This window comes from Malaclemys terrapin, chromosome 20, assembly GCF_027887155.1.
Source record: "Malaclemys terrapin pileata isolate rMalTer1 chromosome 20, rMalTer1.hap1, whole genome shotgun sequence".
Taxonomy (NCBI): domain Eukaryota; kingdom Metazoa; phylum Chordata; order Testudines; family Emydidae; genus Malaclemys; species Malaclemys terrapin.
This window is the reverse complement of record NC_071524.1, coordinates 11,812,025-11,822,598: the sequence shown is the minus strand read 5'-3', so window position 1 is coordinate 11,822,598 and position 10,574 is coordinate 11,812,025. Positions and strand designations below refer to the sequence as shown.

The 10,574-nt window shown below is 58.5% G+C and overlaps 1 protein-coding gene across 1 annotated transcript; it reads right to left on the bottom strand.

The window, feature by feature from the left end:
* Positions 1–224: 224 nt before the first annotated feature.
* ERCC1 (ERCC excision repair 1, endonuclease non-catalytic subunit) lies at positions 225–10,337 on the bottom strand. The gene is made up of 10 exons (XM_054010125.1): positions 9,920–10,337; positions 8,766–8,873; positions 7,096–7,401; positions 6,453–6,556; positions 5,902–6,001; positions 5,554–5,630; positions 4,722–4,821; positions 3,428–3,499; positions 2,876–2,944; positions 225–2,678 (listed from the first exon to the last, which is right to left on the bottom strand). Exons 2-10 carry the CDS (start codon positions 8,844–8,846, stop codon positions 2,625–2,627), a joined length of 963 nt encoding a protein of 320 aa, XP_053866100.1. The 5' UTR covers positions 8,847–8,873; positions 9,920–10,337; the 3' UTR covers positions 225–2,624.
* Positions 10,338–10,574: the final 237 nt, after the last annotated feature.

The window sequence follows — 10,574 nt, the reverse complement described above, 5'->3', positions numbered from 1 at the left end:
GGAAGCTGGGCCAGGGTGCAGGGGGTGAGTGTGACCAGTCCAGTCACCCCAGCTGGGGGAGATGTCAGGCCAGGCAGCAGGGCAGGTTCTGGGCACTGCTTTGGGTGTGTCCACCGAGTCACTGCACCCCAAACCTCAGATGCTGCCCCCAATGGATCACTGCACCCCCCTAAACCTCAGGGACCCCCAAACGGCAGCCACCATTGAATCACTGCACTCCCAGATGCCACTCTCCCAAGCTCACAGGAGGTATTTTATTTAACTTGCCTCATTTAAACCCTAACACTCCATCAGTATAACTTGGTGAGCTAAACCTGGGATGCTGTTATGCTGTACCATGTGCTGGAATTGAGAGATCCCCTCCCACAACCATCCACTTGTTTCAGCCCTGGTTCTGGAGGTGTCCCTGGAGCCCTACCCTGCTCCCATGGTGCCTGTGACTTGCCCCAGCTGCTGCCCTTCTCTCAGCTCTGGCAGCTTGAGCAGCTCCCTGGTGTGTGGGGGACGGTGGGGTCTGGCAGTGGCTGTGGTTGGAGTTAGTAACTCCTGAGACAAAATGGGGATTTTTTGTAATGTTTTTGAGGCCTGTTTGTGCTTCAGTTTCCCCCGTGGGTGGAAAGGGACTGTTTGCTCTCAGGGCAGGGTAAGCCACAGGGGTGAATTGTAACCAGCTGTTAGGGTGATCGAGGCCCACATAGACCCCATTAGTGGAGCATCTGGACACTGGGCCTGGACACTGACATCTAGCAGCCAAGGACCCAGAGAGAAACCGACTCCCCCACCTCTCCACATGGGGCTGGGCTGCCTCTCCCCAGCTCGGCGAGGTGGGGGCTAAGTCCAGGCCGTGGGAAGCTCTTGGGGGCACACCTGGAGTCTGAGGGATGACTGAGCTTGAACAAGAGGATTTACTACAGCTTGGTGGGGTTCTGATTACCCCCCATGGCCTATTCTTTAATCCAGTGGCTTTCAGACTTTTTTTCTGGCAACCCAGTTGGCCCTGCTCCCACACCCCATGACCCAATGGAGCTCGGGGTGTGGGAGGGGCTCAGGGCTGGAGCAGAGGGTTGGGGTGTGTGGGGTGGGGCCAGGGATGAGGGGTTTGGGGTGCAGGAGGAGGCTCTGGGTTTGGGGGGGTGTTCAGGGCTGGGGCAGGGGATTGGAGTGCAGGCTTACCTTGGGCAGGTCCTGGTCAGCGGCACAGCCGGGGTGTTAAGGCAGGCTTCCTGCCTGTCCTGGCACCACAGACCACACTGCGCCCCGGAAGTGGCCAGCAGCAGATCCAGCTCCTAGGCGGAGGCGTGCTGCTCTCACCTGCAGTCACCGCCCCCCACTCGGAGCCGGTGCTTGGGGCAGCGCGCAGAGCCCTGTGGCCCTCCCCGCCTAGGAGCCGAACCTGCTGCTGGCTGCTTCTGGGGTGCAGCGCGGGGTCAGAACAGGTAGGGACTAGTCTGCCTTAGCCGGGCAGCACCACCAACAGGACTTTTAACATCCTGGGTGCGGTGCTGACCCAGAGCCACTGCGACCCGGCCTTACATTCTGCGACCCAGTCCCTGCACTTCTACACTTCTCTCTGCTAACCTAAGGACTTCCTATGCTGTGTTCCGCATGGCTACTAACCCCTGCTGGTTTGAAAGCGCTGTGAGTGGCTCCAGTGATCCCTGGAAAACGTACAAGTCTCCTTCAGGGCTCTGCCTCAGTGGGACGTGCTGAAGGGAGCTCACGGGGTGAAGCAGGGGTGCTGAAAGCCCAGAGGTCCAATCTAGGGGGTGGTGAAGAGTCAGACCCCTATAAGGGTTCCTCCTACAGACTGTTTCAAAGCTGAGGCCCTAGCGCTTACCCTACAGATCTGACCACTCCCTGCTGGGACCATAGCACACAAGGGTGGGAGGCTTTCCCCACCCCCACTCCAGCTCCTGGCATCAAGGCAGTGCTTTAACCCCAGAGACCTGCAGTCCTTGCTCTAGCAAATCTCCCCTGGTTGCCCTAGAAGCTATTGGCTGCTCACGGCCCATGTGGCAGTGGAGCAAGGGAAGGGGCTGTGAGGGTCCCCAGCAGGGGACTCCCCCACACATGTATTCCTGCACCTGCAGTGCATGCCCCTGAGGCTGCAGGCTACCACACATGCTGTCAGTGCATTGGGTGGAGGGGACTGGAACAGCTCCCTCACACTTCCCCAGGCGGAGAGTCCTGAGCCAGCCAGCCAGCACCCCTCCCCAGGAGGATATGGGAAGCCTAGATGCTAAAAACTGCTGCCCTGCTACCAGGTGGGGCTGTGTCCACGTTTCTGCTTGACCCATTATCTGGCAGTGAGGTTTGATGAGCCCCCCACTCCCTAGGGGCATACACAGCTTGGGCAGGAGGACTCCATGACCCAAAGCCACGTGAGATGCTGTTTGGTGGCCAGGCCAACCTGCGATGCTACACAGCATGTTTTATTGTCAAAGTCCAGACTCGCAGAAACAGCTCGGCGATGGTTCCTGGTGCTGCTAAGTGTCCCCCAAGACCCTGGCTTCCTAGCAGACAGCATACGGCGTGCTGGCAGGGACACGTGGCCTGCTGGGCAAAGGGGGTTGTTTATTCCTGCTTGTCTGTGCTGCTGGCAGTGCTGTGGGGGAGTGCTCCGCTCATTTGGGGATCTTCAGAAAGGGCTCGTGGAGGGTGTCAAAGAGCCTCTTGGCCTGTAAGGAAAGCAGAAGAAAGCCCTGAGCTGGTGAAGGCTGGAGCTCTGGGGCCAGCATCCTCTGGTGGGGCTTCCACCCAGGAATGCACCCAGCTGGTTCCATGCAGCCCCTTTGGTGCACAGGTAAGGCACTGGGGGAGGAGGAGCGCCCAGCTGGTGCATCAGAGAGAAGTTCTCCATCCTGCTCCCACTCACCTTCTGGGGCCCAATGCCTGGGCAGAGGGAGAGATCCTCCTTGGATGCTTGTGCAATGTTCGCCAGAGACTGAAACAACAACATTCAGAGTCAGAGGTGACCCCAGAAAGCCTGGGCCACAAGGAACGACCCTGCTGGGTCCCTCCATTCAGCCCCAGCACTCGGCCCCTCACGCTCACTGGGAAGTAGTGACCCGGTCCTGCTGCCGCACTGCAGTATGGTTCGTGGGTTGGTCACACGTCTCCTGCCAGGGGAGCCCTGCAGGCTGGGAGCTGTGGAGGAGCAGGGGCGGGTTCAGCAGCTTGGGCCATGCTGGTTTGCCATCCCATCCATTCCTGCAGCTCTCCTGCCTCTCCAGGGGCAGCATCCTGCTCCGACAGACAGCGCTCATGCACTGCAGGGAAAGCCCAGAGACCCAGCTGGGGACCTGTCCTGGGTGAACTGATACAAAGGGAGTGACGGGCCTGAGTAGTTCCAAAAGGCAGCCAGCCCTGCTCAGAGCTAGCAGGGGCAAGGCCCAGTCTGCACCCTGATGGGCAGCAGGTGGCTCACCCCAAATGTTGAGAGAAGGCTCAGCGCATCCGTCTTGTTAACTGACTTCACGCTGGTCAGACAATCCGTCACCTGGAAAGAGAGAAAGCAGCTGCATAGAATCATAGAAGATTAGGGTTGGACGAGACCTCAGGAGGCCATCTAGTCCAACCCCCTGCTCGAAGCAGGACCAATCCCCAACTAAATCATCCCAGCCAGGGCTTTGTCAAGCCAGGCCTTAAAAACCTCAAAGAATGGAGATTCCACCACCTCCCTAGGTAACCCATCCCAGTGCTTCACTACCCTCCTAGTGAAATAGTGCTTCCTAATACAGGGGAGTCGCATCTTACACAGGGATTAGGTTCTGAAGTCAGCGCGTAAGGCGAAAATCACGTATAGTCAAACGCTAATTGAGTGGAATGGCGGGCGGAATCGCCCGCACTACAGGTACAATATTTAAATTGTTCTTTTTTTGTTTTTTGTTTTGCCGAGCGCGTGTAGTTAAAATCGCGTAAGTTAAATGTGCCTATGATGCGACTCCACAGTATCCAGCCGAGACCTCCCGCACTGCAACTTGAGACCATTGCTCCTGGTTCTGTCACCTGCCACCACTGAGAACAGCCGAGCTCCATCCTCTTTGGAACCCAATCCTACAATTTGTCTAGGTCATACAGGACCCTATCCCTACCCTCCAGCGTATCTACCTCTCCCCCCAGCTTAGTGTCATCTGTGAACTTGCTGAGGGTGCAATCCATCCCACCATCCAGATCATTAATAAAGATGTTGAACAAAAGCGGCCCCAGGACTAACCCCTAGGGCACTCTGCTTGATACCGGCTGCCAACTAGACATCGAGCCGTGCAGGTGGGAGTGCCCCTCCTTGGCCGGGGGAAAGTGCACTCACACCAGTCATAAGCTTAATTCCCCTCTCCCCTTCCCACTGCATGCTGCTCAAAGTTGGGCTGTTGTAGACTAATTATGTTCAGCTTTTTTAAAATTGACATTTCTGATGTATAAATGTAAAATTACAACTTATAGAAAAGTACTTTTTTATGTGTTATGAATCTTTTGGTTCTCCCAAAGGGTTGGTGAATAGAATTGTCATCACTGACTGTGGGCAAATATAATGTCTAAGTAGTGATTCTACAGATATGTGCACTTCTACTACCGGAGACCTAGTGAGGATATTGCTGTGGGGAAGCACGGCATGGGGGTCCCTGGCAGGGCATTGCTGTTGAGAAGCTCAGCACGGGGGTCTCTGGCTGGGATGCTGCCATGGCACTGCTGCAGGGAAGCACACAGCGGGGTAGCCTTACTATGGACAGGAAGTCCTGATCCACTTTCTCCTTGAGCAGGTCAGCTGGTTTCTGCTCGTAGGCTTTGTACGTTTCCAGGTAGCGTCCGGCCTCTTCGGGGCTGAGGGGAACCGGAGACCCCAGAATTAGCTCAGGAATCATGAGACTGAGTTGAACAGGCACAGTGCACACCACAAAGGGTTAAAGCCACAAGGCCGAGCCAGCTGGAAGGTGCCCCAGCCTGCAGGGAGTGGTGCTCAAAGCCAGGCACAGGCAGGGCCCAGCTGCCAGGGCCAATGTTCAGCTCCATGCTTAGGCCCCAGTCCCACTCCTGCCATCGGCTTCACAGGGTCCCTGGGGGCTCCCCAAGGCCCACGGGGGGCAGTCGAGCGGATGTGCCGCAGGTCATGGAGCTTTCAGCACGCAGGCCTAGGCACGCGCTGAGGAGGACGGGGAGCCTTTGAGCAGCACTTGAAAAATGAAACGTGCTGCCCCGAGAGGACTCGCCACCTCCGGCCAGCCGGGCACGATCCGCCCCTCATTGCCACAGTCACAGTGTTGGGAATGGAACCCAGGAGTCCGGTCACAATGGCAGCCAAATCCCCAGGTTACCCACCAGCTCCATCTTATTCCAGCAGAGACGGGAGCAGGGGCCTGGGTCTCTCGCCCCTTGGCAGGACACACCCAAGCTGGCCTGAGCCAGCCTCCAGCTCCCCCACACCTTTTGCCCCACGGCAAGGCACGCCGAGCCCATCCCAGCTGGCATGAAGCCCACCCGGCCCAGCCTCTGACTCCCCGCTCCCTGGGTCTGGGTCTCACCCTCGATGGGACGGGCCCAGCCTGCGGCTCTCACCTCCACGCCAGGATGAGGGTGCAGTCGGCCAGGATGCACATCTTGGCCAGTTCCTTCAGTGCCTGGTGCGGGTCCCTCTATAGCAAAGGAAAGCAATTCCCCTCTGAGACGGGAGACAGGGAGTATATGAGGGGGGATGACGTGGGAATTGTGCTGGGGAGGGGCAATGGGAGTGGCTGGGTGAGGGCATGGAGGCTGGAGAAGCAGGCGGATCACTGTGCAGGAGGATGGGAAGCTGGGGAGGGGGGAGCTGGTTCCATCCCCCCCAGCCCTGCAGCAGGGACGGGACAGGGCACTGTTGCAGGAGAGGGTCTGGTTCAGGGCTAGGAGGGGACTGAGGCTCCTTACCACATCGACCTGCACCAGCAGCACCTGCACCGCGTATGTCTTCCCCAGGAGCTGCAGCCGCTCATAGATGTAGTTGGGGTTCAGGTTGTGGTACCGCAGGCTGCGAGGGGAACAGAGAGCACCGGAGCCATGGGCAACCCCTCTCCTGCCCACCCCACTGCAACTCTCCTTGCCTGCTCTGCAACCCCGGCTCTCGCAGCCATCAACCTGCTGCCCCCCGAGAGCCCGGCTCTCCCAGCCATCAGCCTGCCCCCCAACCAGCTCTCCCAGCCATCGGCCTGCCCCCAAACCGGCTCTCCCAGACATCAGCCTGACCCACCCAACACCAACCCCCCTGGAGAGCCCGGCTCTCCCAGCCATCGGCCTGACCCACCAAATCGCCCCAAGTGCCAAGCTCTTCCAGCCATCAGCCTCCCACACCAACCCCCCACCCAGAGCCCGGCTCTCCCAGCCATAAACCAACCCACAATCGGCTCTCCCAGCCATTGGCCTGCCCCCCAACCCCACCCCCAGAAAGCCCAGCTCTCCCCAGCATTGGCTCACCCACCCACCTCAGGAAGAGGGCACACGTGCTCTGGCCCAGCACGTAGTCAGGGACGATCTCGCCAAACTCCCAGGGAATGTTGCGCACAAATTTCAGGATGGGGTTCCCCCGCTGAGAAGAGAGGGGGAGTCCCCACAGCATTAGAAATGGGGTGCCAGCCCCAACGGAGCACTGGCAAGAGACTGGGAGGAGAGGCTGAGGAGCCCCCAATGGGGGGCCCCAAAAGAGGCCGAGGGGTGGGGCGAGGGCGAGCCCTCAATGCGAGCACCAGGGAGAGGCTGGGAAAGATAGGATGGGCGAGTCCCTGACAGAGGACCTGGGGAGAGGCTGGGTTGGGGGAGAGGCTGGAAGAGGCAGGATGGGCAAGCCCTCAATGGAGGATCTGGGGAGAGGCCAGGGAAGGAGGGGTTGGGCAAACCCTTGACGGGGCACCCAATAGAGGGTAGGGCAGGGCAGACAACCCCTTGATGGGGGGCACCAGAGAGAGACCCAGAGTGGGCAAGCCCCCGAAACCATGCAGCACAAGAGCCAGGGCCTGGGGAGACCCTCACTCCACAGCCCTCTCCTGCAGAAAGAGAGTGCCCCCTCGGATGCCAAAAGAGAGTGAGGAGAAGTGCCCCTCATACAGCCCCTCCCCCGTCCACTCTCACCTGGCGAGCACTGACGATGATGCAGTTGCTCTTGGGCCCCGCTTTCAGCGTGGGGCTGGGGTCCGAGTCCCCACTGGCAGCAGGGAGTACAGTGCTGGTCTCAGTGCCTGGACGGAGCGCTCCTGAGGCAGCTCCCGCTCTGGACTCCGATGATGCAGCCGTCACCCTGGCAGGCCGGGAGACTGGCATGGAGGCCAAGGACGCAGAGACTTGTTTGACGACGTATTCGGCATAGGAGGTGGCCCCAGGTAGGGCAGGGGCCCTGGGCTCTGCTGCAGAGCAAGAAGATTTGAAGATGGGTCTCACCTGGCGGGAAGCAACAAACCCTGGGTGAGAGGGAGATAGAGCCAACTGTGCGTGGGCAGGGGCCTCTCAGGGGAAGCTGGGTATGAGTTGGAGTGACCCCAAGCGTGCCAGGGATCCCCTGAGCAAGCAGCGTGTTTCTTGGGGGAAGCACAGAGCTAGCTCTCTGCTAGGAACCCCAGAATGAGCAGTGTAGTAGAAAGAGGAAGCCTGACACATGAGCCTGGTGCAAGGCCTGAAGCCTGAACCAAAGTTAGCCAAAGTTATGCTATGAGCAGCCGCCAGGCCCTGACAAACGCAGATGCTTGCCTGCAAGTCAGTGGCCAGCACACAAACTCGGCCCCATTAGCTAGCATTGCTAAAACCCACTGGCTGTGTAAACACATTCCAGCAGGCCAACACAAGAACACCCCAACCTAGCACTTGATAAAATGGTTTGACAAAAGTAATAAATAGTGATATTTTGCCTGAAACATCACGAGTAAAAGTACAAAGACAGGTGGTGAATAGAAATGTTTTGTCTGAAACATCAGGAGGAAAGTATAAGGGGAGGTAACAGACATGTCATGAAGTTGTAAGTTGATATGTAAGTTGTTTATCCCAGATGGTTTGTTTTCATTCATAAACGTTGGAATACCTCGCTTTAACCCTTCATCTGGCCTAGGGGGCAGATGCCACTAACTGAGCTAGTCCATTGCCATGGGCATCCATGTGTTAGTGTACCTGTAACCATTGAGCTGGGGCATTAGCACTGTGCTTTGTTGGCAATAAACCTGGCCGGGTACCTTCACTACTAAACAAGTCTTGTGGTCTCATTGGGCAGTTCGACTGGAGCCTGCTGTACGGGCTATCTGGCCAGGGCTAGTGCAGCACGCGGAAAAAACACATGCACACAACCGAACATCCACACCATAGAGTCCAGAGGACCCGAAGCTAGACAGGCCCCAATGAGCTCATCTCTCTTCTCGCTACCACAGAGTCCCGGCGGCCCCACAGGTAGAGGGGGGGAGGGATAGCTCAGTGGTTTGAGCATTGGCCTGCTAAACCCAGGGTTGTGAGTTCAATCCTTGAGGGGGCCACTTGGGAATCTGGGGCAAAATCAGTACTTGGTCCTGCTAGTGAAGGCAGGGGGCTGGACTCGATGACCTTTCAAGGTCCATTCCAGTTCTAGGAGATGGGATATCTCCATTATTATTATTATTTATCTGACGACAAGCAGGGTGTGTCTGAGGGTTCCTGGGGAGGGGCAGAGCCAACTCGGTGCTAGGGGCCTCCTGCCTCTCACTGTGTGTGAATCTCAGCAGCCCTGGACACAACCAGCTACTTATCAGGTCCCCTCCAAGAGCCACCCCTGCCTCCTTTCCTACCATGGTATGTTCAGGGTCCTGTGACTGCACAGTGAATCTCTTCCTCCCCTCCGGGGCCTGGGCTGCCTCCGTGGGCTCCATCCTTCAGGACCCAGCCTGGAGCGATTCCTGGGGAGAGTCCAGAGCAGACACTTCAGACACCAGCAGGGACCAGCCTCACCCAGCGGCCTGGTTACGAAGAGCTCATAGCCCTGTGGTTACGCACCAAAGAGCTCTCAAGGGCAGGGGCTCGAGGCGGCAGGGCTTGAGCTCAGCACTGCACAGCATTTCTTTCGCCAGCCGGCTCAATGCAACCCATTCCTTGGGGTTACGGCTGAGTTCCTCCCCCCCCCAGGGAAAACATTGCATTAGTGTCCCCTGGGCATAAATCAGTAACATGGGGGCAGGGGGATTTATCCTACACTGATGTTTGGCTGGTGCCAGGAGCCACTCACTTGTACAGACTTATTTGTCATGGGGAACTACTGGATGACACAGATTCTTCCAGCCTGGTGTTTCTCCCCCCTCGAGGTCATGGACAAGTTCAGGAGACTTTCTTTATGGTTAGATGGGGACGGGGGGAAAGGTCAGCATGGCAGGAGCTGAGAGACCCTATTTCCCAGGGGGCTCTGGGGTGCCTCACAGTACAGGGCTCCCAGCAGTAGGGATAGTGCTGGCTCCCCCACTGCAGCCCACGAGTCAGGGCCCAGTGCCCCCTGCCCAGGTCAGGGCTTGACACCCCCCTGCCAGAGTTAGGGGGCCAGGGTAAGTGTCAGGACTAGGGTTGCCAACCCTCCAGGATTAGCCTGGAGTCCCCCGGAATTAAAGAGGAATCTTTAATTAAATAGTATGTCATATGATGAAATCTCCAGGAATACATCCAATCAAAACTGGCAACCCTAGTCAGGGCTGGGCTACGGGGTCAGGGTCAGGTCTGGGGTCAGGTGCCTGGAGAGGGTCAGGGTTTGGCACTGGGTCAAGGGTCACTGCCCCCACCAGGGGTAGGTGATAGGGGTCAGGGGTCGCGGTTGGGGTCAGAGCCTGATGCCGCCCAGTCACGTGACACTTTTCAGCGCCGCCCCGCCCCCCCCGCCCTGTGATTGGCTGTGCCGCCGCGAGTCAGAACAACGCGCTTCTCGGACCCCCCGCGCATGCGCATTAGTCTCCGTCCTCACCGGCGCCGCGTCACCCTAATTAAGGGGGGAGCGGCGCAGTTGCCCCGTCAAGCGCGAGCTGGGGGGTGTCCGCAGCCCCGCGGGTCTCTGTGGTGTCCAGCGATGGCCCGCAGGGAGGACACTAGCTCCGTCGCGCCTCCGGACTCTATGGTGTGGAGCTCAGGGAGAGCGGCTTCCCCCGCTGGCCGCTCTACCTGCGGGGCCGCCGGGACTCTGTGGTAGCGAGAAGAGAGATGAGCTCATTGGGACCTGTCTAGCTTCGGGTCCTCCGGACTCTATGGTGTGGAGCCCGGGACTCTGTGGTAGCAAGAACCTGGAGGAGGCGTCGAGATGGGCTCATTGGGGCCTGTCTAGCCTCGGGTCCTCCAGACTCTATGGTGTGGGGGAGGCTGGGGCCCCAGATTACTGATGTGGCCTGGAAGCTGAGTAGCAGATCCAACCGCCTCAGCTGCTCGGCAGGGCCGGCTCCAGGGTTTTGGCCGCCCCAAGCAGCCAAAAAAAAAAAAAAAAGCCGCGATCGTGATCTGTGGCGGCTATTCGGTGGAAGGTCCTTCGCTCCAAGTGGGAGAGAGGGACCGTCCGCCGAATTGCCGCCCAATAGCTGGACCTGCCGCCCCTCCCCGGAGCGGCCGCCCCAAGCACCTGCTTGCCAGGC